Source organism: Lepidochelys kempii, chromosome 22, assembly GCF_965140285.1.
Source record: "Lepidochelys kempii isolate rLepKem1 chromosome 22, rLepKem1.hap1, whole genome shotgun sequence".
In the NCBI taxonomy this organism is placed as follows: domain Eukaryota; kingdom Metazoa; phylum Chordata; order Testudines; family Cheloniidae; genus Lepidochelys; species Lepidochelys kempii.
In genome coordinates, this window is record NC_136401.1 from 9,562,823 (window position 1) to 9,590,746 (window position 27,924).

General features: G+C 44.9%; 1 protein-coding gene across 2 annotated transcripts in view; it reads left to right on the forward strand.

The window, feature by feature from the left end:
* KCNJ5 (potassium inwardly rectifying channel subfamily J member 5) overlaps positions 1–27,924 on the forward strand; it is a 184,774-nt gene that overhangs the window by 72,263 nt on the left and 84,587 nt on the right. Inside the window, exon 3 of one of the 2 annotated variants that reach the window (XR_012155935.1) lies at positions 7,099–7,232. Coding sequence is in view for 1 of the 2 variants with exons in the window: in XM_073321017.1 (XP_073177118.1) it covers positions 7,099–7,103 (5 nt within the window). In the remaining variant the exon portion in view is untranslated. Of the gene's footprint in view, positions 1–7,098; positions 7,381–27,924 lie in introns of those variants that run through there. The other variant, XM_073321017.1, reaches the window with a different exon arrangement.

Below are 27,924 nucleotides of genomic sequence, written 5' to 3' on the forward strand. Positions count from 1 at the left end.
GGACTAGGACTCCACAGGGTTGGGACAAATTGTCCATTGGTTTCACAGATATTTGCTGGGGGAAATCCTCAGAATACACAGACTGTAATAAACAAGAAATGTTGCTGACAGCAGAAGAAGGGTGAGACTGAGGAAACATGGGTGCCAGGCTCGAGAAGGCAAAGTTCTCCCAGACACTTCTGCCTGTTCCCTGCCCCATCCTCTCCAACATGCTCTAGTCCTGTGTCTTTCCCACTCCAAGTTCCTCATCCCAATACCATGGTCCTCATCTAGCTAGCCCCGGTCTCCAAGCCTCCAGTTTCTCATACCAGTTTTAGGGCTTGTCCACAGGGGAAGGTATTCCAGAATAGTTATTGCTGATTAACTCCACATGTAGATGCTTTTATTCTGAAATAAGAGTGCCTTATTTTGAATTAGCTTAATCCACTCCCAAAGTGGATTAAACTAATTTTGGAATAAGGCACACTTATTCTAGAATAAGTGTGTCCACAGATGGAGTTAATCAGGGATAGTTAAGGCTACGATTTTTGTCACGGAGGTCGCAGAAGTCATGAATCCATGCATTTTGGAGATCGCCGTGACTTCAGCCCTGGGGCAGTGGTGCTGGAGCTGTCAGCTGAGGACCCGCAGCTCCCAACCCCTGCAGGTAGCAGGGGGCCCTCCGGCGCAACTGAGCTGCCAGCCCCTGTGGGCAGCATGGAGCCCCAGAGCCCCAGCAGTGATGGGTGCTGGAGCCTTTCCCCTCCCCATTTTGTCTCTGCTATTTTTAGTAAAAGTCACCGACACATCATAGAATATCAGGGTTGGAAGGGACCTCAGGAGGTTATCTAGTCCAACCCCCTGCTCAAAGCAGGACCAATCCCCAATTAAATCATCCCAGCCAGGGCTTTGTCAAGCCTGACCTTAAAAACGTCTAAGGAAGGAGATTCTACCACCTCCCTAGATAACTCGTTCCAGTGTTTCACCACCCTCCTAGTGAAAAAGTTTTTCCTAATATCCAACCTAAACCTCCCCCACTGCAACTTGAGACCATTACTCCTTGTCCTGTCCTCTTCTACCACTGAGAATAGTCTAGAACCATCCTCTCTGGAACCACCTCTCAGGTAGTTGAAAGCAGCTATCAAATCCCCCCTCATTCTTCTCTTCTGCAGACTAAACAATCCCAGTTCCCTCAGCCTCTCCTCATAAGTCATGTGTTCCAGACCCCTTATAGTTTTTGTTGCCCTTCGCTGGACTCTCTCCAATTTATCCACATCCTTCTTGTAGTGTGGGGCCCAAAACTGGACACAGTACTCTAGATGAGGCCTCACCAATGTCGAATAGAGGGGAACGATCACGTCCCTCGATCTGCTCGCTATGCCCCTACTTATACATCCCAAAATGCCATTGGCCTTCTTGGCAACAAGGGCACACTGCTGACTCAGATCCAGCTTCTCGTCCACTGTCACCCCTAGGTCCTTTTCCGCAGAACTGCTGCCTAGCCATTCGGTCCCTAGTCTGTAGCAGTGCATTGGGTTCTTCCGTCCTAAGTGCAGGACCCTGCACTTATCCTTATTGAACCTCATCAGATTTCTTTTGGCCCAATCCTCCAATTTGTCTAGGTCCCTCTGTATCCTATCCCTGCCCTCCAGTGTATCTACCACTCCTCCCAGTTTAGTATCATCTGCAAATTTGCTGAGAGTGCAATCCACACCATCCTCCAGATCATTTATGAAGATATTGAACAAAACTAGCCCCAGGACCGACAGCACTCCACTTGACACCGGCTGCCAACTAGACATGGAGCCATTGATCACTACCCGTTGAGCCTGACAATCTAGCCAACTTTCTACCCACCTTATAGTGCATTCATCCAGCCCATACTTCTTTAACTTGCTGACAAGAATACTGTGGGAGACAGTGTCAAAAGCTTTGCTAAAGTCAAGAAACAATACATCCACTGCTTTCCCTTCATCCACATCTTACCCATTTGTTCCCTGAGGGAGTCGAAGTCTGCTTTCCTGAAGTCCAGGGTCCGTATCCTGCTGCTTACCTTTCTTCCCTGTGTCAGGATCCTGAACTCAACCAACTCATGGTCACTGCCTCCCAGATTCCCATCCACTTTTGCTTCCCCCACTAATTCTTCCCGGTTTGTGAGCAGCAGGTCAAGAAAAGCTCCCCCCCTAGTTGGCTCCTCTAGCACTTGCACCAGGAAATTGTCCCCTACGCTTTCCAAAAACTTCCTGGATTGTCTATGCACCGCTGTATTGCTCTCCCAGCAGATATCAGGAAAATTAAAGTCACCCATGAGAACCAGGGCGTGCGATCTAGTAGCTTCTGCGAGCTGCTGGAAGAAAGCCTCATCCACCTCATCCCCCTGGTCCGGTGGTCTATAGCAGACTCCCACCACTACATCACTCTTGTTGCTCACACTTCTAAACTTAATCCAGAGACACTCAGGTTTTTCTGCAGTTTCGTACCGGAGCTCTGAGCAGTCATACTGCTCCCTTACATACAGTGCTACTCCCCCACCTTTTCTGCCCTGCCTGTCCTTCCTGAACAGTTTATAACCATCCATGACAGTACTCACAGGCATCCATGAATTTTTCTTTATTGCCCATGACCTGTCCATGACTAAAAATATCTGTTACAAAATCTTAGCCTAAGGGATAGTTAATTCACTTTAAATTCACATACTACCTTATTCCAGATTGATTTTTTTGCGTGTGTAGACAAGTCCCTAGCCTTCATTTCAGATCTTCCCATCTCAGTCCAAATCTCCTTGTCCAATTACTCAGCTCCCCGCTTCCAGGCCACTCCTCTGATCTCTCTCTCTCTGTCTCCTTCCCATCCAGCCAACAGTTGCACTCCCTGACCACATTGCTCCATCTCACAGGCTTCTAGTTTCCCTCTCTGAACTTCTCAGCCAATCTCAATGCCCCACCCAAGCTCCTTGTCCCACTGTCTTTGTCCAGACAGTCCCAGCCCCCTGGTTTCTCAGCTGATCTCACTGTCTCTTCTCTCCAATCCATACACACATCAATGTGTCCCAGCCCAGCGTTTTCCTCTCCCCTTAACCCCCACCGGCCTTTAGTTCTGCTCCCTCCAAAAACTCCTCGCAGTCTTCTACTCTGCTTTGCTTCCCCCCTCCACTTACATGGGGCACCTTCCTCCTCTGTGCCACCTCGGCAGAGTGGGGAGGAGACAACCTAATAATATATATTTCTCTCCCCCATGGGGAGGTGAAGAACTGAAAGCGTAACTGATGCAGTAGTGTCTGCCTAAAGCTGCAGAGAGCCTGAACCAATCGTTTCAGAGGTCGGAACGACCCCACTGATCTCTGAAATCTGCTTCTCTGGGATACTCACACTAACAGCACCCCCACAGAGCCCTGTAGTGGGTGTGGGGGGAGTTGCAGCTTGCTGTTGCCATGCCCCGTTGTAGCAATGCTGGGAGGGGGCAGACAAAGCCCTCCCCCCCACACACACGCTCAGTACTATGCTCAGGTGGGTGGAGGTTGAATCTTCTGTCCTCTGAGACAGCGCTGAACGCAGGGAGCAGAGCTCCAGGAAGGCCCAGCCAAGGAGTAGTGCCATGTCCCTCACCAACACAGCTGATGGTTCTTATGTAGCTGGTCACTGCCAAGCTGAGAGAGGTTGGAGCCTCAGGAGTGGAGCCTGGGGTCCAGAATGCTTTGCTCCAGCTCTGGCTGGTGGCCTTCCCAAAGGACTGTACTCCTGCTCCGCAAGCTGAAAGGTCCAGCAAGTCTCATCTGGCTTTCTGAGCTGCCTGTAAAAGGGCTAGACTAGTCAGAGCAAAGGCCTTTAAAGAGGCCTGGGTGTACAGCATGTTAGTGCTGTCTTTGCCATGCTCGTAGAGCAGAAGATGACAGTGTTTTGGAAGCTATTCAAAGTTAGGCCCTAATCCTGTTTGGGGATCGGCTGCTGCAGAATCCCCCTGGCTCTTTGTACAGGTGTAGAGGCCCACATAAGCAAATCCTGATGCAGGCTTCAGTCCTAGAGGAGCCAGCTGATAGTGCCACCTCTTCGTTGCCCAGCCCTGGGGGAGAGATTACATCTTCAGCCAACTGAGGAGTTTGGTACCAGAGTTCAGGGTCTCGGGGTTGAACTGTAAGGGTGGGGATGGGGGATTCCAGGGCATCTCCACTGTTAACCGAACAAGGTTCCCATAAAATTCGTTAGCTGTAGCTATAAATTAATCCTCGCTGCGACTATTGTGTAACAAGATGGCAATCCTGACTGTGTCTAAATAATTCATGCTATTAAATTCATTACATCCAGCACTCGTTTACCCGCTGTGATGACAAATATTCCTCTCTCTCCATAGACAGCATATGTTAGAATCCACCAGGCACAGAGAGTAGCAGTCATCATGAAGAGCCTGTACCACTCGATGCATGGCTGTGGGTGTGGGGGGGGGGGGGGCAGGGTTTGGGGAAAACAATGCAGAGCTGACTTGAGTGTTTCTATTAATAAAATGTCCAGAAATGAAATGGCACCCACATTCCTTCATGTACCCATAGGTTTGGCAGAATTCAACATTTATTTTTTAGGATTTCAATGGATAATACTGATTATTGTTAATCTTTTTTTTTTCAGTTTGTATCCACTTTTAATTTTTTACAGTTGTGGGAAATTATGGGAGAGTCAGATAATTATTGTTTAATGACCGTAGACATTGATTCCAGAAAGTTAGCTGTTTATAATTATTAAAGCACAAGCTGTCAACATCACATGTCTAAATATACAAAGTAAATTATCCTTAAATCCAACTCTTAAATTCTCGAGCAGAACATTTTTTGCCTCTCTGTAAATTTTAATGATTATGATGGTGTGATAAATGAAGGGAGGGAAGTAGCTCCCTTTTATGGACACCCAGCCAGCCTGTAGCTATAAAATCCCTCTTAGTAGCTGTTCTCTAATTGCTCTACCTGTAAAGGGTTAAAAAGGCTACTGCTATGAGGAAGTGAGTGGGCACCTGGCCAAAAGAGCCTATGGGAAGGCTAGAACTTTTTAAAATTTGAAACAAAGGCTCCCCTTTTGTCTGTCTGTCTGTCTGTTCTCCTGGGGAGAGGCGGACAGGGCAGCAGTGATGCTGTAAGAAGCTTGGGGCCAGGTATGAAAAATCCTTGGTATCACACCTAGAAACTGCTCATTTGAAGCCCCAGATATGTAAGAAGATCAGGAAATGTCTTGGAAGATGCAATTAGGATTCTCTCTTTTTTTATTTCTTCATGGCTTGTGGACTTTTCTGTACTAACCCAGGTGCTTTGTTTCGCTTGTAACCTTTAAGCTGGACCTTAAGAAAGCAATTCGTGGTGCTTAATCCTTGTAGTTGCTCTTTTAAAATCTAGCAATAGCCTGAGTTCCCAGGTGTATTTTCTTTTTTTTAATAATACAATTTACCTTTTTCAAGAACAGAATTGGGTTTTTGTGTCTTAAGAGGTTTGTGCATGTTGTTTAATTAGCTGGTGGCAACAGCTGACTTCCTTTTTTTTTCTTTCTCAGCTCTTACCTGGAAGGGGGGGTGAAAGGGCTTGAGGGTACCCCACAGGAAGGAATTCCCAAGTGCACCTTTCCGGGCTCTCAAAGGGGTTCTGCACTTGGATGGTGGAAGCATCTACCAATCCAAGGCCACAGTAACCTTGGGAGTTTAATACCAGCCTGGAGTAGCCCATATTAATTTTTAGAATCCTTGCGGGCCCCCACCTTCTGTACTCAAAGTGCCAGAGTGGGGAATTAGCCTTGACAGATGGAAATATTTTTTTTCATCAGTTTGAGTACGCAGTGAAATTGATATTTACCGATTTAAAAATCTCTAATCCTTCCAAGCCTATGTAGACAAAGAGGCACAATCCAAAAAGTCTGAATCTGACTTCAAATTTAAACTTCCTCAGTGTATCTTACAAAGTGCTCAGCCATGTGAGTTTGTTTTGGACTCACCTCTAACATAAATTGAATTGTACTTTTAAAAATGTAGCCCCGACGTTAATCTTCTCACCAGCCATCTGCTAGCCAGAGGGCTTTACAGGAGAATGCTGAGCCATAGGTATGAGACCAACCCATTTATCTGATAGCTAGCAGGACAGGGCTATGCCTCTGGAAACTGCTTCTGCTGACTGTTCACCCAAGCAATAGGGTTGTAATAAACTCTAGGCCACACTGCAAGATCTCGGTGGTTCTTCCCCCTCCCACATTCCCCCACCCCAAAGGAGGAAATAGCAAGTTTGGGTGTAAATGGTGCGGGGAGAGTCACTACTTGAAAATAAATTACCAGTAGGGAGGCCTTTAAGGTGGGTGAGAGTGGGTTTAAAAATGGGATGGCCTTTGTTTGGAAAGTGAAAGTTCTGGGTTCTTTCCAAGCTTTGCTGCAGACTCACTAGAAGATCTTGGGCAAATCACTTCATCTCTCAGTGCCTCAGTTTCCTTCTCTGTAATATGGGGCTAGTACTTCTCTACCTCACCGAGGGATTGTGAGTCTTAACAAACTTGTCTAAAGTGCTCAGATTTTTGGAGAGCAGGGACTATGATTTTGTGCTTCTAATCATTTCCCAATAACTGAGCTTGAAACAGGGAATCTAGGTGTTTAAGCCAGCACAAAAGAGAAATGATACCAATTCAGAGATGGAACAAAATTCGCTCTCAAAACACATGTAGCATATTTAACTATGTAAATGGTCGAGCAACATCTTGTCTACTGCACCTTTAAATCTTAAAAGATTTTGCCATCTGCGGAAATGGGGAGCCATTTTGTGCTCAGCTAAAAGCAGAATGCTGGAGGCACACACATTGCGCTCCCACCTAGACACTTTGCTCCTGTTCTATTTTGTTGTTGTTGGACTAAAATAAAGGTAACTGTCACTGAGAGCATTTTATTCTTTGTGCATAGAAAAAACATAACATTTGGGCTCAACTTCTGAAGTGTTTAAGTATATTGGGGGAAAACAGATGGCTTGATTCCTACACGCCCAATGTTTCTAACATTTCTATATTGCTGTACTAATAGGGCATAAGATGATTGAAAGGTTCACAAATATGCTTGTCACTCTTCGGGGCTCGTAATCTTGTAATTAACTGAAGTTTTAAATTAATTTTACAGTGTGATCTCTATCAGCTTTGTCATCTGGGCTGCACAGGCATGATCATCCAGAGCAAGACTCAGACAGAACCATTTGGGGATGCTATTGAGACATCTTTCATCCCTTTCCTACATACTTCTTTGGTGTCCTGCCAGTAAGTACAGTATACACTTGCCCATATTTCCTTAACCTATAAAAAAAAAATTAGTCACGTTATTGTCAAGTTAGCTTACAGGTATCCAAATTTTAGATGCTCTCTGTGAGCAGTTAAAGTTAGTAAGTTATTTATTTCCACATGAAAGTAATAGATTGGAAGTTGGGGGTGCATTTTCATGTAGGAAATGGGGATTTTTATCCATGACAAATTTATGAAGAAGTGATGCAATTCCTTAAGCTCTTTCATTTAAAACCATATTAAACAAAACCCAATGCTCTGTCACTTTAATGTATGAATAACTTGTATGATAAATTTTAGACTAAGTTCTTCAAAGGTTTGCCTAGTAAATAAGTGTCTCTTTTAGTACATTGGGGATCATTGGTGGGGAGGAAAGGCCTGTTGCTGATGGGTTTATAGGAGTGTTTTTAATGTGCTTGCATGCAAAGGAACCGTGTAAGAAGAGGTGGCTTATTGATCATCTGAGCTGGAAGAAAGGATGAGATGTGCATGTTAATTTGATGAGCTAATGAGTATTGGGACCCCCTCGATCAGGGGGATTGGGGAGAAAAATGGCACTCGGCTTTCCTATAAACCAGAAAGAGCTACTGTGGTATGCAGACTTCCTTAGTCACAGATTTGCCTTTTTGGGATGCTGAAAGAGAGAGGCTTCGGCCAGCCTGAGAGAGTGAATGTTTTAATTTATCAGGTGTCTCCATCTTGTTTAATCAAAATGACTCTAAGCTTGGAGCCTATCCAGCTATGTCTGTCTATTCTGGTTAACCTTGATGTTGGGATATGCACCTGATCTATGCCCAACACAGCTGATTTTTGTTTAAGATAACTGGAAACAGCAAGGAGTGACTGTTGAGGGGTGCCTTGGCAAACAGCTGCCTGAACTCTGACCTCAGAGGCGGGAGGCTAAGCCAGGAGGGGAGTAGCAGCTGGAGAAGGTCAGTCAAAGGCAAAAAATAAGTTGTGATCTCCCCAGAGATGCACATGGCTCATTCCTGGGCTTAGTTACGCTGAGCATGGTTTGCTGAGACAGATCACCAACAGGTAATTGGTAATTAAATCTTGTACATGGCCAGTCTCTATGGCTCCCTCATTGTTTGGAGTGTCAAAGATTTTTGTTTGTTTTTAATGTGGCCTGCTATCTTACTCTAGCTTTTCCACATAATACACAGTATAATGAAACATGAAATATTATGCTCTCTCCAAACCTATTTATGGTTTAATGGTTTAATTAACATCAGACTTTTACTGAGCATGTCAAGATTGGAGACATCTCATAAGAAAGAGAAATGCAATCTAATCCAAGGGTATAGGGCTCTCAGATATGGCAAAGACAAGAGATGAGGAATGAGCTTAAAATGGCCAAATCAGCTGATACAGATGGAAAAAATATTACTACCCTCCCATCCCCGCCCCCCCTCCGCCCAAAAAACCTTCAAAATTAAAATTCCTCCCACAACTTGAAATTCTATGGCAACATTACAATGTCATAACCAGCTGTGTATCTTTTGAAAGATTAAAAGACATAAAGTGAAAAGTAAGGAAAAAAGAACAGTGATGCAGAATGATATGGGGGTGGGAGAACACTTAGTTGAGGTTGACGGGGCAGGGAGGGAACATCCCCTACATCAAAACTCCAAATACATCTGTGTCCTCTTTTGCCATGGGAGTTTCATAGACTGGTTGCATGAAATTCCAAGAAATGTAATGTTTAAAAAAAATAATAGAAACTGTAAATGAGGACTTCTGGCAGAATGACAATACAGTCCCAGCAGTAAACAAGCTAGTTAAGATGACAAATGAGGTCATTAAAGTAAATAGTATTGTCATAAATATAAAGGGAAGGGTAAACCCCTTTGAAATCCCTCCTGGCCAGGGGAAAGCTCCTCTCACCTGTAAAGGGTTAAGAAGCTAAAGGTAACCTCGCTGGCACCTGACCAAAATGACCAATGAGGAGACAAGATACTTTCAAAAGCTGGGAGGAGGGAGAGAAACAAAGGGTCTGTGTCTGTCTGTAGTCGTCTTGGCCGGGGACAGAACAGGAATGGAGTCTTAGAACTTTTAGTAAGTAATCTAGCTAGGTATGTGTTAGATTATGATTTCTTTAAATGGCTGAGAAAAGAATTGTGCTGAATAGAATAACTATTTCTGTCTGTGTATCTTTTTTGTAACTTAAGGTTTTGCCTAGAGGGGTTCTCTATGTTTTTGAATCTAATTACCCTGTAAGATATCTACCATCCTGATTTTACAGGGGGGATTTCTTTCTTTCTATTTACTTCTATTTTTTATTAAAAGTCTTCTTGTAAAACACTGAATGCTTTTTCATTGTTCTCAGATCCAAGGGTTTGGGTCTGTGGTCACCTATGCAAATTGGTGAGGCTTTTTATCCAACATTTCCCAGGAAAGGGGGGGTGCAAGTGTTGGGAGGATTGTTCATTGTTCTTAAGATCCAAGGGTCTGGGTCTGTAGTCACCTAGGCAAATTGGTGAGGCTTTTTACCAAACCTTGTCCAGGAAGTGGGGTGCAAGGTTTTGGGAAGTATTTTGGGGGGAAGGACGCGTCCAAACAGCTCTTCCCCAGTAACCAGTATTAGTTTGGTGGTGGTAGCGGCCAGTCCAAGGATAACGGATGTAATATTTTGTACCTTGGGGAAGTTTTGACCTAAGCTGGTAAAGATAAGCTTAGGAGGTTTTTCATGCAGGTCCCCACATCTGTACCCTAGAGTTCAGAGTGGGGAAGGAACCGTGACAAGTATAAACTGAGTCTCAGCCATGGCTAGGAATCCTTATTATGATAGACAGGTTTCAGAGGAGCAGCCGTGTTAGTCTGTATTCGCAAAAAGAAAAGGAGGACTTGTGGCACCTTAGAGACTAACCAATTTATTTGAGCATAAGCTTTCATGAGCTACAGTCTGAATGCATCCGATGAAGTGAGCTGTAGCTCACGAAAGCTTATGCTCAAATAAATTGGTTAGTCTCTAAGGTGCCACAAGTACTCCTTTTCTTATTATGATAGAGGATATTAACATGACAAAGGAGGTTGAGGGAAACTCACTGATGACAAGTTTATCTGGGGCATGGGAGTGGTGCATCTCTGTTTAGCAGTTCCAGTTATTTACTTTCCTTGTAAAGTGCTAAATCCATTCTATTTAGCTGAGAATTAATAGAACATGTTTTAGAAGCACATTAAAGTTTATAAACTGCCACCTCGCTAAGCAGCATGCACAGTGCCTCTGAGCTTAGTGTGAGGTCTTCTGTGGTTTGATTCAACTAGGTTTTGTGACTTTGGATTTACAGGAAATGGTTCTCTCACTCTTCCATATCTACAGACTATTGCTTGAGAGCACTCCTCCACTTTCCAGCCCTGATCTTTTGTTTTCCTCTGAGCAATTACACTGCTTGGTTACAGGAAACATCAATATCAGGGTAAGAACGGAGCATGTGCTGCAAAACTAATCTTTCCACAAATATTGGTGGAAACTTCTAAGCTAACTTGACTGCCAGAGGTGCTCTAACTATAGCTGGTAAGAAAGCATGACTTAGTTGTGATTAAAAACTTCATGGAATTTTCATCCTTTTGTTGTTGCTGTTATGAAGTTGCAAATTTCCCGTCAACTCCAGTTGAGTTTACGGATGAGAATGCTCACTTACGACTCCGTCCTCCAATGTTCTGAGCGCCTCATCTTAACAGGAGATAAGTAGCTCAGTACATCAAAAGATATCAAGACTGGGGAACAGCACATTGTCAGCAAAGGATGGAGATTTTCCATGGGTTGTGAACTTTTGAAATCTCACATTAAACCTGATTTAAAAGTGATGTTTGTCCAATTGGGAAACACACACGCCATGTGCACTGTGTGTCCAATCAAAACTAGCCAGTGCACCTTAGATGTTTGTTTACTTACAACCAACTGCTTGTGAACAGTCTATGAAGCAAGAACATATCTAGCAAGTAACTGCATAATGGATACATTCAGGGGATTTGAAAGCTGTTCATGGATGACTCCTGAATGGAAAAAGAGGCAAAATTGTCATCTGAGTTATTCACTTGGCTCTAACAGGGACAGTATTAAAGAAACAAAATGAGGCCGTTCCCTATTTGTAGCATGTTACATTTGTTAGGACTGACTTTCCTGTGACAACTTACTGTCCCTGACACACTAATCTCATCAGCCCAGTTTGTTTTTTTCCAGTTTGGTTCTATCCCTTTGTGTTTGTTCCCTTCTCTAATTTTGGTGTCATCTACAAATCTGATCATGGTTGAATTTATACACAAGAAACATTACACAGTGAAGGTTTAAAGCAGCTACATGAGGTGCAGTAGGGTGTTGGTCTACTAATGACTTTAGGTGGCTAAACAACTTGCAAGAAACCCTAAGAGTTGTGGACAGGGCTACAAATAGCAGAAAATATCACTGGTGGAAGATGTGCCGATGCTGCATCGTAATGCCAAGCAACTCTGCACACCCCCTGCAAGCTGTCACTATGAGACACAGTTTTAGAACCTGACACAAAGTCCATTGACATCAATGGAAGGTCCCACACCATCACTCATCAACTTCAGTGCGCTTACTACTCGGTGTGATGGAGTCCAGCGATGGGTGTTGTCCACGGTGCTGAAGGACAACGTTCACTCCTTAAGCCTCATCGGCTTTGCTGTGCTCTCATCAGAATTACCAATTCATACCCTTGTATCACAGTGCACTTGAGGAATCTTGTACCCTTTAGATTCCTGAAGGGGATCCTGGCTTTTGTCTGATATAAAACAAGGCTTTGGTAAGGGAGGCAATGTTGTCTAGTGGATAGGGCACTGGACTGGGAATCTTCAGCCCTAGGTTCTATCCCCAGTTCTGCCACTGGCCTGTGTGTGACCTTGGGCAAATCACTACCCTACTCACTGCCTCAGTTTCCCCAGCTGTACAGTGGAGATAATGATACTTGCTTATCTTGTGTAAAGGCACCTTACTAGTGATGTATAAGAATTAAGTTCAATGTCTGGGTTCGCCCCATTATAAAAGAGCCACTTCCAAAATTTAGATCTAGGTTTCGATTTCACACCACAGTTTTAGGGTGTTTTGGAGCCAGGATTTTTATTTGAGCCCACCTCTAATAAAGCTAAAATCACTATTAAAGTAGCGTCCAAAGACTCCAACCAAGGTCAGGTCCTTTTGTGCTCGGCATTGTACAAACACATAGTCAGAGGCACTCCATTCCCTGAGGAGCTTAAAATCTGTCTTCACAAGATGGACAAAAAGTGAGGAGGGAAATGGACGTACGAAGAGATGAGATGACTCACCCATGGTCACATACCAAGTCACAGGTAGTGCACAAGAGAGCATAACAACTTGCTATAGCTGCCAGCTAGAGGATGTACAAAACAGGTCAATGTTATGGTGTGAAAGATCCTAGGTTCAAATCCTGCTGATGATCCATGATAAGAATTATTACACAAAGGGATTCTCACATGTTAAGTATCACAAAAAGAGACCAATGTTTGAGGGCCAATGCTGGGGTGTAAATCTGGATAAATGCCAGTGGAAACCACTGGCTTAACAGAGAGGGGCAAACTGTGCTCTCTGTTATGTAGTGATACATATTTTTTTTCCATTTGACTTGCAAAGGAGATGTTCCCTTAAAAGCATATTTCTCTCTCTTCTCTCCAACACTGGCTCATTCCATTCCTCACTGCTCGTCCTTTAAAGATGAAGCAGAAAGGGAAACCATGTAATTATTTCCTCTGCACAGCAAATGCAGACTTCATTCTAACTTATCATGGCAGGGAAATATTGATTTGCATGAATTGTTAAACAGAAGGTGTATTGAAGTCTCTCTTGAGGCTGAGAGTGGTGATACAGCTGTGTGAAGGAGAGCAAGCTGGGAGTGTTAAGAATTATTCAAGGCTTTTTTTTTTAAACAAATGTGACTTTTATTAGACATACAATTTGAAGTATGTTTTTTGGAGATTACTTAATGTTTCTTTCAATCATGGAGTAAAATTTTTCAAGGCTTTTGTAACCTATATTTGGAGAAATACTGTAGGTTGGATTGAGGAATCTGTATTTTAAAAAAGGGGGGGGGCACAAATCATGAATGGCAGAAGAGCTGTAAGCAGGGTGGGGAGTGGTTAATAAGGTCTCTAAGAATGATGTTCACCCAAGTGATCAGTGCTCATGGAAAGTTCCTGATGTGGGGATTCTGCTGCATAGGGAGGAGGGCAGATGCAGAACACATGTGCAGGGGCTATTTGCCATCCTGTATGCATCAGGAAGATGGACTCCATGCCAGCAACCTATGAGCTACATCTTTGCATTGTGAGACAGTGAGGTACCCACTGAATCTCTGTTGCACAGCTCAGGCTGTGCAGGGGGTTGCATGAGAATTGCAATTGCTATCCTAGCTCAGGAACTAAAGTAGAGGCAGCAGAGCTGTCCTGTGCCCTGTGTGTGGAATCTTCCCTTATGGTTTGAGCTGGGATGGGGATGTCATTTACAAGTGAAATTCACACAATTCTCCACATAGAAATTCTTTCACTAAACTTCACTCAGGGCAGATGGGCCTACATTTACCAACCTTAAAACCGAAAATTTGCCATAGGAGATCAGCACAGCAAGGCATCTGGTTCAGCCTCCTGTCTGATGCTTCAGAGCAGGGTCAAAAAAAAAAAAATCTCTCCAAGGCAACTGGCTGACTGGCCCATGCACATGGGGTCTGCTCCTGCTCTATTGAAGTCACTAGGACGTGCAAGTGCTCAGTTCTTCTGAAAATCCGGCTCCAAGGCCGAGATTCTCAAAGATAGCAAAGTGAAATCATTGGGAGTTAGCAAACAAAACACCCTTGAGACTTTGGGCCCAAGAACTTAAGTGGAGCGTCAGTGGCGAGAGAGTACAGTGAGAGGGGCTAGGAAAAGTGGGTAGGCTAGCAGGGAGCAGAACATGCTAGTTCTCGGGCTTCTAATCCTGTTTGGGAGATCTCTGCAGTTTGGGTGAAGTCTGAAGTGACTGATGTGAAGCCTTCTTGAGGTTTGTCTCTTATTAAGTAGCATCACCTGGAGCTCCAGAAGAAGTACTGACAGGTTTCAGAGTAGCAGCCGTGTTAGGCTGTATCCTCAAAAAGAAAAGGAGTACTTGTGGCACCTTAGAGACTAACCAATTTATTTGAGCATAAGCTTTTGTGAGGTCCTGTTCTTTTTTAGAAGAAGTACTGTAACATTAGAATCACAGCTAAAAGGCACCAATTCCTGTTTCTGACAAAAGCCCTACTCCCTCCTTCCCACTTTTTAAAAAAAAATAATCCTATGGGGCTATAATTAACAACCCAAAATGTATGAGCCCTGCACAGGGACAACTACCTTCCTGGGGCAGATGGGGCATTATTGGCCCAATGAGAGAATGTTTCAGAGGAGAGTCATTCTCTATATTGAGCCAATGTTTTTCCCCCTTAAAATCCGCACACTGGGGCAGCCATCACTGAAGCGTGTTCTGATCTTACTCCCAACCCGGGTAAATCTGGTGGACCTTGTTGGAGAAACCCTGTTGCATCAGCATTATGCGTGTGTCACCGAACTCAGAATCTGGCAGGGTATTATTCAATGCACAGCAGAGAACTCAAACTGAATTAGCTGTGCCAATCTGAGTGCCGACGTTAAACAAGCCAGGGCATGTCTGCTGCAGTGCATGAGCCCACGCATTGCTAAACACTGGCTGAGCTTAGTGAATAGGGAGGGATGTTTTTTATGTTTGTGAATTGGAGCCCTTCAGTGGGTTCGACATTGAAGGCAGGAACCCTCTAAATTGTGGTCTGCTCCCTCTTGTCCTGGTGTAAAGCAAGAGTGACTCCTTTGAGGTCAGTGAACTTACTCTGGATTCTCACTGGTGTAGCTGAGCTGGAATCTGGGCCCCCCCAGTATTAGCACTTGCAGCTGGACTGGTCGTTCTTTTATTCCCCTGCTGCGTTGAGGGGTGCAGGGGGCCGTATCTCCTCTTCACAAGCTATTCTAGCATTAGTGAGGAGGCACAATACACTTCCCGTCAGCTCCCATTAGTTTCCGTGGTTACTGATTTCCAGTAACTCACCTGTGCGCTCCTGGCCTCTGTCAGAACATTCTCTCTGTCTCTCTCCACACACGCACACAACAGCCTTATTGTGTCAGCCTATCTGCAAGCTACTTTTTTCTTTTAAAAAAAGCTTTTAACAAAGTGTCAGCATCTGATGCTAGACAAAGCCCATGGAGGATGGGGAAGCATGAAGCATATCAAACTTCAGAGGCTGCATAATTTGCTTAATTATTAAAAAGAAGCAGGGATTGAAAACTAAGAGCTCAATTTTTATTCTCCCCACGCCCTGAGTTGCTAAATGCCCACAATCCAAACTGAAGTCAGGGAGCATTGAACACCTCAGTGCTGGTTTATGAGTCTCTCTATTTTGAACGGGGTGGAGGGGTACAGGTCCTAGTAGAATGGTGATGAGTCGCATAGCATATGGCCAGCAAAGCTGGTGAAATTTATGTTTTGGGAGGAGCTGAGCTTGGGTTTGGTTTTTCTTTCCTTTTAATTAAAATTTCCTGATAATGAGACTTCTGCAAAAGAGGAATCAAGTTTTCAACTAGGGGCTAGATACTTTGCCCTCCCTTCCTCTGGATGTTTCACTTTTTTTAAAAAATAGCTTCACTAGAGAATTCACATCAGAAGAGTCCACAGAGGCCCCCTGGCTGCAATGAATGGGCACAGGGCCAGGTGCCTGAGGTCCTGAATTCTATTCAGGTCTGCTCCTGATTGGCCCTGATAATACTTTGCACTAATGCACTAAAGCCTGGCTTTTGAAAGGAGCCCCAAAAGAGTTAGACATAGAATAGCCAATGGGAACAAGGTACCAAATTCCCTTTGATTTCTTTGAAAGGCTCATCCTTAAACATCATATTATATTAGAATTATAAAAGGTTCAGAAAAAAGGCAACAAAAATTATTAGGGGTATGGAACGGTTTTCATATGAGGTGAGATTAATAAGACTGGGACTTTTCAGCTTGGAAAAGAGACAACTAAGGGGGGACTATGATAGAAATCTATAAAATCATGACTGGTGTGGAGAAAGTAAATAAGGAAGTGTTTATCTTCTCCTTCTCATAACATGCAAACTAGGGGTCACCAAATGAAATTAATAGGCAGCAGGTTTAAAACAAACAAAAGGAAGTATTTCTTCACAGAATGCATAGTCAACCTGTAGAACTCCTTGCCAGAGGATGTTGTGAAGGCCAAGACTATAACAGGGTTAAAAAAAAATAGATAATTCATGGAGCATAGGTCCATTAATGGCTATTAGCCAGGATGGGCAGGGATGGTGTCCCTAGCTGCTGTTTGCCAGAAGCTGGGAATGGGCAACAGGAAATGGATCACTTGATGGTTACCTGTTCTGTGCATTCCCTCTGGGGCACCTGGCATTGGTCACTGCCGAAAGACAGGATACTGGGCTAGATGGACCTTTGGTCTGACCCAGTATGGCCGTTCTTGTGTTCTTATCACCTAGTCGGACTTCCCAAACCCCTGAAAATTGGGCTCATGATCGCCAGCCTCCTTATGCTCAGAGCCTCTGTTTCAGCCATCTGTAAGTGACTTGTCTAAAGCATCAAAGCAAATCCGTGTCCAAACTGGGCTTACAATCAAAGTCTTGTGATTTCTGGTCTGTGGTGATTTTGCTAGAACATAAAGCCCCCGTGGAAATCCTGCAATCTAAGCCTTTAGGGTACAGACCATAAGTGCCTTTTACCCATTTTACAGATGAAGCAACTGAGAATATGTATCTCACCGGTATCTGGCCAGTCCAGTGCACTCATTCTCACATACATGAACAAAGGAAAGAGTTCTCATTTTATTAATGAAGACATAAGAGTTGATGGCTGCTTCCTAAAGATCTGCAAGACTGTGTCTACTCAGGCAAAATGGGTTGTGTAATTGGCTCCCAATCCCAGCCACGGCATAGACAAATGCTCACTGTGGACTAGATGGACTAATTCCTACCAGCGTTTTGTGGGAATTGCCATGTGTGGATTGGCAGGCTTCTGAAAGTGGAAGCCTAGCATCTGCTGAGAGGACTGTTATATCCTTAGAACAATGCAGTACAGAAATAGCTGACGGCTCCCCATTCAGATTCTAGACCTCCCCCGACCTTTTACTATGGTCTTGTCCTTGGACTTCCCAGAGGTACCTATGCTGGGAAATGCTTTGCCTTCTGCAGGAAGAAGCATGTACTCCATTATGCTGCTGTCTAACTCCATATTTCTTTGCTGCTCCCTTTCTGCTCCTTCACGCTTTTGTTTTTCATCCCTCTACAACATCTGCTTAGATTAGCAATTCATAAAACTAGGCCAGAGTCATATGTAAGTGGGTGGAAAGAACAATCTTTCTGCTGTTGAAGGACAGATTCCCCTTTGTTACTAGATTTCTGCCTGACATGGAAATAGGTGGGAGGGTGGGAAGTGGGAAGCAGGGAAGATGGGCGTTAACTGACTCCTTGGCTCCAGTGATCTAGATTTAAAATGGACAGCAGGAAACATGAGCTCTCAACCTATTGGCTACTTGTCAAACTGCAACATAGTCCTGTGTCTGCCCATTTGGGAGGAAGTGGCAATGAATTTTGCTACCACAAACTGAATGAATACTTATGACATGTTTTCCATGAATGTTAATTCATAAAATTATTGAATTTACTGCTAGGAACGTTCAATGCATTTTATGCAAACATTGGAGAAAACTCGCTGGAAAACGAAGTTTGGAAAGTTTGGATCTTCTAACAGGGTATTTCTCCTCCCCAAAGCCTGATTCTAAGTTATGCTCTTTCAGTAATAGCCCAAAAATACAATGCAAGTAATATAAATCACACACTAACCAATTCAGCTTGAATAATTGATTTACTCAAGAGCAATTTTTCATGAGTAAACTTAGAGATCAATAAGAAAATATTCTGCAAATTTCTCATTATGAATAAACTCACAAATAGTATAAATTGCTCCAGACCATCAGTGAGCTGGAAAAGGTTAAATTAATTATTCCACTAACTCTGACACTAATAGACACAACTCTCTCTTAACTGCTTGAAGTTCCTGATGCAACTATTCTTAGTCCAAGATCACGTCTGCACTAGAAAATGCTGGTTTAATTAAATCAATTCAAAAATCGATCTAGTTAATCCAGTACAAATTCTTGATGTAGATACACTGCAACCAGTTTATAAGCAAGCATTAAACCAGTGTAAGTGCATCTACAGTAGGGGTTTGCACAAGCTGAACTAGATCAATTTAAAAAGTAATCAGATCTAGTTAAACCGATGCATTCTTCTAGTAAAAACACAGTTTCTATCTAAAATTGTGTGTATCAGTGAGGTTAAGGTCTAATCAGATTCTTTATTTTTAATCTTAAACTATTGTCAGTATTTCTGGTGCCATTAAAAAGAAGGGAGGGTGGAACACTTTTTTGTCCTGGGTGTAAATCTATTGGTTTCAGCAGGGATACATTTTTCTCAAAGGGAGAACAAAATCATGTATCCTGATCAAATTGCAACACCTGAAGTCTTTAAACCATGATTTGAGGACTTCAATAGCTCAGATATAGGTGAGAGGTTTATTGCAGGAGTGGGCGGGTGAGATTCTGTGGCCTGCATTGTGCAGGAGCTCAGACTAGATGATCATAATTGTCCCTTCTGACCTTAATATCTGAGTCACTTCAGCCAACTTCCTGCTGATTAGACTAAATTCATCTTGATTAAACCAGCTCCAAAAAAAGGATCTTTCCAGAATGATAACGTGTTTCCTAATATGTTATACGTTTGCTATTGTCACCACAAGGGACTCCGATTGACAACCGCCCTGGTCAAATAAGCACATGCATGTGATGTGAATGCAGGCTTGTGGGGAGCGGATGTTTAATGGATGAACCAGGATCCTTTTATTTTGGAGTCACTCTCCCGTCAGCCCTGTTGCAGATGATAATCTATCACAGTGCAAGCCGTCTGTCTAGTCATGTATGAAACCTTCCCTTTTTCATTCGTTGCCTTGCTAACACGGCTGTATCTATTCAGCTTTTTCCCTTTCAAATGTAGCCAGTGACTCAATCCCGGCAGCTCGCTCCCGTGATGCTGATAAGCCATTAGAATCGCTTTAATCTCTTGTTAGGCACTCTTGTTAGGTATTTTGGTCCTTGTCAGCAGCCTCTTTGGAGGAAATTAAAGTTCCCTTTCCCCTGATTTCCCCCCATGCCCTTCCTGCTCCTAACTAGTTTGCACATGTAGCCTAGCCAAAATGGCTCTCGAAGGAAAGGAGCCGAGAGCCCAAATGCTGCCTCACTGCTAGCTCTGAGCAGCAAATCTGGGGAGATTGTTTTGTCAGATGGATGATGCTGCTGCTGCTTCAGTTACCTCAAAGAACTGAAAGTGAATCATCACCACCTGATCACAAGGGGAGCTAAAATCACCCGTGAACTAGCCTGATCCTGCTACTCTCTGGCTGTGTCAAGGCAAAGCTCCTGTCTCCGTACTTCTGTTTGAGGCTGCTCCGAGGGGTAATCCAATAAACAGACGGGTCTTGTGCAATGTCTCCATTTGGAGAGCACGTTACTCCAGGAGAAAGGGGAAAGGCAATCCAGGGTGACCCAGTGATCGCAATCGGAACTCGTGCTGTACTAAACTCGGTGACCTTGGGCAACTCCTTTAACCTTTCCATACTCCGCTGCAAGATGGGGATACGTAGCCAGCTCACTGGGAAATGCTCGTTTGCCTGAGAACTGCTGATAATGTGTCTTCCTCCCATAGCATGTCAATGTGATCGTAAATGAATGGCTTTAGCGTCTCTAGCCTGATTACTTCTTCATGAGCATCAGAGGGTTCATGGCTGTGGGACAGTCCCTGTTGCTTGGACGTCCAAATGAGTGTGCCACGTTGCCCCCTGCTGTTGGTTAGCGTGGCTCTGAAAAGGGTGGCGATACCCATCGGGAGATGTGATGCTGCAGGGGTCCGCTATCACCTCTCCCTCACCACGTCACCTCCTAGAGGTGATAACTGGGAGACTGGCTGGGCATGGGAAGTGCAGCCTCTCTCTGGGAGGTCACTGGTTCTGTTCCCAGGCTATGTCAGAGAGCGGAGGTTGCGTTGAGTAGGCCTCTGACAAACACATTCTGGAGATCTGTTCCATGCCTATATCATAAAAATTGCCACCGTAACCAGCCCTAGCTCTGCTCTTGTTACCAGTCTGGAGAAGGAGGCCCAAGGACTGAAAAGCTATTGAGAGTGAGCCATGGTCTAACCCCATCAGCTGGCCACTCCAGATTAGGACTGAGCTATGTTTGCAGAGTACATTGTGGGGGAAGCTCATGTTGGTGAGGCCCAGGCTGATCTATGAGTCTGGAGCCTCTTGTCAGCAGGGAATCAACACACCCCTTCAATAGCGAGAGACCAGAAGCAGTGAGCGGAGTCCAATGGCTCCTTTTTGGATGGACTTTAATTGTATGGCAGGATAGTGATAGGGCCTCATCTTATGGGTTTCCCTCAATATCGTAATGGCAGTGAAGGCTGAAGATAACTGAGAGTCTAAATAAGACAGGGGAATGTGCCTGTTCAGTGTGACCTCTTGCAACATATCTTGCTCTTCTCTAAGATGAAGTGTTTTGGTGTTGTGCCCAGTTGTAAGCTCCCAGGGGGCAGGGCTCATCCCTAGCATGTGCTGTTCAAAGATTCCAAGTCCAGAAAGAACTATTGAGATCATCTAGTCTGATCTGGGGGTTGTAGTGGGTCACCAATTAAATGCGAGTCATCAATGTGACTCAGCTGTAGAACAGGCGAACCTCATTCTGGGATGCGTTAACAGCAGTGTCACATGTAAGACACAGGAGATCGTTGTCCTGCACTGCGGGGCACTGGTGAGGCCTTAGCTGAAGCACTCTGTCCAGTTCTGGGGCCATACTTTAGGGTGGGCTTAATCTGCAGCAAGGGAGGTTTAGATTAGATATTGCGGAGGGGGGGGGGTGTGGACTTTCTAACTCTAAGGATAGTTAACCTCTGCAACAGGCTTCCAAGAGAGGTTGTGAAATCCCCGTCACTGGAGGTTTTTAAGAACGGGTTGGACAAACGCTTGTCAGGGATAGCCTAGGTTTACCTGGTCCTGCCTGAGTGCAGCAGGATGGACCTGATGACTTTTCGAGGTCCCTTCCAGTCCTACATTTCTATGACCTTCTGTACAACACAGGCCATGGAACCTCCCCATCATAATTTCTAGAGCATATCTTTTAGAAAAACTTCCAGTATTGATTTCAAAATTGTTAGTGGTGGAGAATTCACGACCCTTGAGCGGCATGTAGCCAACTTGTGGAGGAAATCTTCACTGACTGGATTAAGATCACTTTAAAGTTACACACAGAACCTGCACAACATTGTGTGCTAAACTTATAAAGTGTCATTAGAGTTAAAATGGCAGGCGTGAACCAGTTTAAAACATGTACCAGTTCATGCTCTTGTGGCTCCCTGGAGCTTTCTCGCCTATATGACCCAAGTCCTCTCTGGACGGTCTCCCAGAGTGCACAGGAATTGGGTTGCATCCAACACACCATCTAAAATGTCATAACAGGCCCATGATCCTGATTAATGCCCCGAGGGTCCCCTGTTACCACTGTCAATAGTTATAATTAAGCTCCTTCTTTGTGTGTGCCCAAAATTGGGATTTGTTTTCCATGTTTTGGAAAACTCTTAGAATTTCCTCTACATTACACCTTCCTACATCACAGCGGCTGCTGTTTGGGACTCTTTTTCTGTAGACCATCCTCACTCCACCTGAAATCACCAGTGGCTTAATGCTAGAGCTGGCCAAAAGTTTTTGTTTTGTTTGTTTGTTTTATTTGTTTTCAAACATTTTTTGAAAATTTTCTTTGTTTCCATTTTGCAGGGTCTGAAATGGTCTCAGAAATATCAGAACCAGTTTTGGTAACTTTCATTTTCAGTAAAGGAAAAATATCAATAGCTGTTTCCATGAAAAATCAAAATTTTCAGTCCAAATTTTTCAAAATTTTCTAGTTTCTGGTTTTCAGCCAAAAAAACCTATGTATTTTTGTTTTGTTTTTTGTTTTGTTGAGAAATTTTCAACCTGCTGACATGCAGAACTCCCAAATACCCCAGCCCCGACTTTTGTGTCCACTGGGAATAAGAAAGGTTCAGATTCCTATGTATTTATCTTAGGTACTTGTATGGCCCCCTGCACCTCGCAGTCTTTAATGTGTTTATGCCCAGAACACTCCAGTGAGGTAGGGAAGTGTGTTATCCCCGTTGTAAAGCTGGGGAGCGGAGACCTAGGGAGGCAAAGGGCCAGATTTTTAAAGGTGTTTTGGTGCCTAACTCCCATTGATTTCAAAATCTGGCCCAAAGTGACTTGTTCTGGAAGTCTGTGGCAGAGCAGGCAGCTGAATCTGGGTCTCCTGAATCCTGCGCTTGTGCCCTAACCACTGGACCATCCTTCCTCTCATCTGACTCCTCCCACTGTATCGCTGCCCCTCTTGTTTTTAGTTACAGCATTGTAGGCTTGATATCCGTGGCAGGCTGTATGATCAACAGCAGTGGTAGTAACCATTCTCTCTAAACAGCATAATCTAAAGTGTCCAAATCAGCAAACCAGCCATGTTGATAATCTGTATCCTGGCTGCTAGTAGCCCACATCCCCTTCCTCCTACAATCCCATGTCTTTAGACTGCCTAGAAAATGCAACAGCTGCATGAAGACATTGCCAGAGCAGGTCTGTCACATTCTGTCTCACCAGAGCCCATGCAATGACTAAAGAGAACTGAATTCCTTTCCTAAAGAAGGATGAGAGGAAAAGGAAATGAGCAACACCTACATAAACCAGGAGGGAGATGCAGAGGGAGGGATGTTGTTGGTATTAATGTCATTTCCACTTTAATAAGACTCAAAGTCTAGTTCTCCAGTCTAAAAATACCCCCTCAATCTCAGCAGCACGTCACGGCCATGATAATGAAAGGGTAGCAGCATTCCTCCGCTACTGGCCTTTGCTCTGGGATTAGCAGCAACGGTCACTGCCCATGCAAACTGCAAAAGCAGATTTAATGAAAACTCGAGGGGATCGATAACGACAGCTATCTGCCTCTTGCTTCTCTGATATAGCCAGGTTGGTCCCAGACACCTACCTCTGGAAGAAGGCCACAACTTGGAAAATTGTTTCAGCTTCCGCAGAACTGGGCTTAAGTTACTGTGCTGAAAAGTCACTTCTCTGAGCCAGCAAGCAATACAGAATGTGAAAGCAAAGGGCACTTGATGGCATCAAAAAGGACAAATTCAAAACTAGTCAAAGCAAATACTTTTTCTACACAAGTCACAATTAGCCAGCAGCACTTGTTGCCCCAAGATACCACTGGGACCAAGAGCTTGGCAGAATTAGGAAAAGAGGTTGGACATTTATCCAACTAACCAGAACATCCAGAGTTGTTAGTGATTTGTATTCTAGTCACACTTTAGATGTTCCAAGTGAGATCAGGGTCCCTGTGTGCTCTACAAACACACAGTGAGAGACAGTCCCTGCCCTGGAAAACTTGCAATCCAAATAGACAAGGTAAACTAAGTGCGGGAAGTGAAACAGGCACTGAGAGGTTAAGTGACTTGCCCAAGGTCACCATGTGTCTTTCTCTGAAGCTAAACTAGGTGATCACTTATTTCACCTGAGATGGCAATTCCTATGTTCTCTAGTAGCATCTTGGGTAGTAGCATGGTGGGCCCCAAACCTCCACCTGTTTGGAGACCAGTTGTCTTGCGAAGCAGCATAGCTAGCTCATTTAAGGTTGAGAAATTAAGCTAATGAAAGTTGGATGTAGGGTTAAATCCCACGTTATGATGTTGTAAACTATAATGGAGACTATATTCAGCCCAAATTTTTATTTGGCATGAACTCTGTCACCCTGTGCATCCTGTGTGCTTGTTGTCATAATTTTAACTTCTAAATTGAGTTATACCTGCCGTTCCAAGGAAAATGGAGGTACTGCATGATCGTGGATGGAGCATTGGATTGGGACTCAGGAGACCTGGGCTCTATTTCTGGCTCTGACACAGGCCTGCTAGGTGATCTTGGGAAAGTCACTTCTCTCTATACCTCAGTTTCCCCATCTGCAAAATGGGGATAAAGATATTTACCTTCTTTGTAAAGCTCTTTGAGAGCTACAGAAGAAAAGTTCTATATCAGAATTGGGTATTTATTACTGATGCTACTGGAGAAACCTTAAGTTCTTGGTGTCCCGATTTGAGTGTTGATTTGTTTGGTGGGTTTTATTTTTTTTTAACCTTAATTTCAGGAAATTAATGCACCTGTTATGAAAGGAGAGAGGAAAGTGGAGGGTTGGGCTGGAAGTATGCTTTTATACTCCTTCACTGAACAACAGTGGCCATGACTCTGGAATCTGCTGATTTTAGAGTCAAATATTCCCTTTTAAGCACCATAAGTGGCCAGAAATGTGCAGTCTTTTTAAAAAAAAATCTGGTGAGAAGCATCACAATGGCAGTTTCTGAGAACTGAACAATCTTGGAAATCTGCACCTTATTCCTGTGTCTAAATGGGAACAAATCTGTTGAGAATTTGATCCCAGTTGTGGGTGCTGAGCGCTCCGCCCCCACCCCCCAAATCTGGCTCTGAGCTCTTGTGAAAATGTGGCTTCTCAGCATGCAGGGAGCTATGTATTCAGTGAGGTCACTTGTTGGATTGGCAAGAGCATACTGGAAAGGACCCACCTATTCAGTAACCACTCCTCAACGGGAAAGCACTGGGGGTCCCACAATGTTGGGTATCTCTACACTAGACTCTCTTGATTTCCAATTACCTGAGCCTTAGGATAAGCCACAAAACTTTGTGGCCTGCAACAGACATTAGGGTATGTCCAGACTAGCTTTTACTAAAGCATTAATTACTTTGAATTAATTGGCAATCCTTTAACTATAGCCAGCTCTACACACACTTTTTTTGCCAGTCTAGCAATGTTGGTTGGGGTTTGTGCGTGTGTGTGTGTGTCATTTTTATATGGACAAAAATCGCTAGTGGAGACAAAGTTATACTGGCATAAAAGTGCTTTTGCCAGGATAGCTTATTCTATTTGGAGAATCAGTATAAACTATATTGGCTTTTTTGCAAGTATGAGCTATGTCTGTATCCGAAGGGTTTGTTGGTATAGCTATAGTAACAAATCTCTCTCTAGTTTAGACCTGGGCTAGAGGTAAAAAGACACGTGTAGACATACCCACCCCCATTATACACCTGACATCCGCCCTTGGGGAAAGGGAACTGTGGAATGTTGTTGTAAACCATAGGCATGTGTGGTTTTTGGTTTTTACAGGTCCCTCTCTGTGCCAATCCCCAGAGGATATGAGCTATTACAGGCCTCATCCACAGAGCTGTGGTGACTTAGTTCACATTTTTAGCTCTGGACATCCCTGGTGTATTGGCCAAGACGTTTCCCATCACATTACATCCCCTGAGAATACTTGGTGTTCTAGCCACAGAGCCCAGTTGCCTAGGTAACACGGGCTAGCTAGGGCCTGGCTGATCTGGCAGGGTCCCTTGTCAATCGGAAGGACCTCCGCTGAAGTCAAAGGAGCAATGCTAGCATGATGTCCGAACTGGGATCCAGCTCTAACGGGTGTGCCTACGCAGCAGCTGGGAGCCACCCTCCCAGCCCGGGTGGACAGACCAGCACTAGCAGGCTAAACACCGCAGTGTGGATGTCGTGGCTCAGGCTGGAGCTCGGGCTCTCATGCCTATAGGGGTCAGGTGGGATTGGGAGCCTGAGTTCCAGCCCGAGCTGAGACGTCCACACTGCTGTTTTTAGCACACTAGCTCGAGCCCTGCTGGCATGAGGCTTGCTCCCAGCTGTGGTGTAGATCTGCCCAAAGGGACCCACAGAGCAGGCATCCTTTCCTGAATGTGACCAGGGTCTTCACGATAACATTAACCCTTTAGATAGCACCTACAGTATAGTGCATACAGTCGTTGTTGCCGGGTAGGTCGGAAACCGATCAGACTTAGCCAAAGCCGTGCAGCAAGAACCCTGACTCCCATCCCAGGCCTGTGTTCTGCCTTTCCTCTCTCCTCGGCACCTCCACTGCGCCTCTGGCAGGTCCTCTCTTCGCTCCCCTTGTCCCCTGCGCAGAGGCTGTCTCCCACCGCTCCGCTCACTGTTTCAAAGGGAGGAAGGATCCTGTATTGTTGCTCTTTCCCTGGAGGCTGAATGTCTGTTTCCATCAGCACTGAGTAGTCTGGCTTGACTTTTCTAACACCTCTCCAGGAGCCTGATTGGCATGCGTTAGACAGCGAGGGCGGCAGAGACAAGCTTTGTAACGAGTTTCGTTTCTATTCCTAATTCCACTGCACTCCCCCCTCCCTCTCCCAAGAGACAGAAACAAGGACTGCCTCTAAATGTTCCCAGGTAGGCGAGTTTCATTCACAGCCTTTGCTTCCACTGGTACCTGCTGCCAGTGGCTTTGATTTCTCAAAAAGAAAAGGAGGACTTGTGGCACCTTAGAGACTAACAAATATATTTGAGCATAAGCTTTTGTGAGCTACAGCTCACTTCATCGAATGCATTCAGTGGAAAATACAAATCTCCCCACTGTATTTTCCACTGAATGCATTCGATGAAGTGAGCTGTAGCTCACAAAAGCTTATGCTCAAATATATTTGTTAGTCTCTAAGGTGCCACAAGTCCTCCTTTTCTTTTTTGCAGATACAGACTAACACGGCTGCTACTCTGAAACCTTTGATTTCTCAGTGTTTCTTGTCAGATGGAGGGAAGATAAAGTGATTGATCTGCTGCTAGCAGCTTTGGAGCCAGCAGGAAAGAACACCCAGAGGTTCTGAGTGTTAGTTGGAGTCCCTTGGGGCAAAGGAAAAATCAATTTTTCCCTCTGCTCATTTGAAGCTCCCCATCTCTTTTGTTTTGCTTATGTAATCCAAGCTGTGGTAGGGTGATGCCCCCAGCAGGGATGGGGAGAAAGCACCCTGGGACTGGGTAACAATGAAACCTGTTTCTCTAGCTAATCTGCTCACTTCAACTGTTTAACCCTCCCAGAAGTAAACCACAGCTCAACCAGACAGGTAGCCTGTTGCCTTTCTTAGGCCTTGGGATTGGTATAGAGCAGAGGTGGGCAAACTACGGCCCGCGGGCCACATCCGTCCTGTGGGACCATCCTGCCCAGCCCTTGAGCTCTTGTCCCCCGCCTCCCCCACAGCCACGCTGCCAGCACTCTGGGCAGTGGGGCTGCGCACTCCTGAAGGGCAGCGCGTCTGGCTCCGGCCGAGCGGCGCGTTAAGGAGGCTGGGGGGGTTGGATAAGGGGCAGGGGATCCCTAGGGGCAGTCAGGGGACAGGGAGCAGGGGGCAGTTGGATGGGGTGGAGGTTCGGGGGGGGGGGTGGTCAGGGGATGGGGAATGGGGGCGGGGTTTGGATCAGCGTGGGAGTCTGGGGGGGGGGCTGTCAGGTGGTGGGGGCGTGGATAGGGGGTCGCAGCAGGCAGGGAGCAGGGGGTGTTGGATAGAGGCTGGGGGGTCCCAGGAGGGGGCAGTCAGGGGACAAGGAGCAGGGGGTTTGGATACGGGGTGGGGTCCGGGGGGGAGGGGGAGGGTGTGGTTAGGGGCTGGGGATTCCAGGAGGGGACGGTCAGA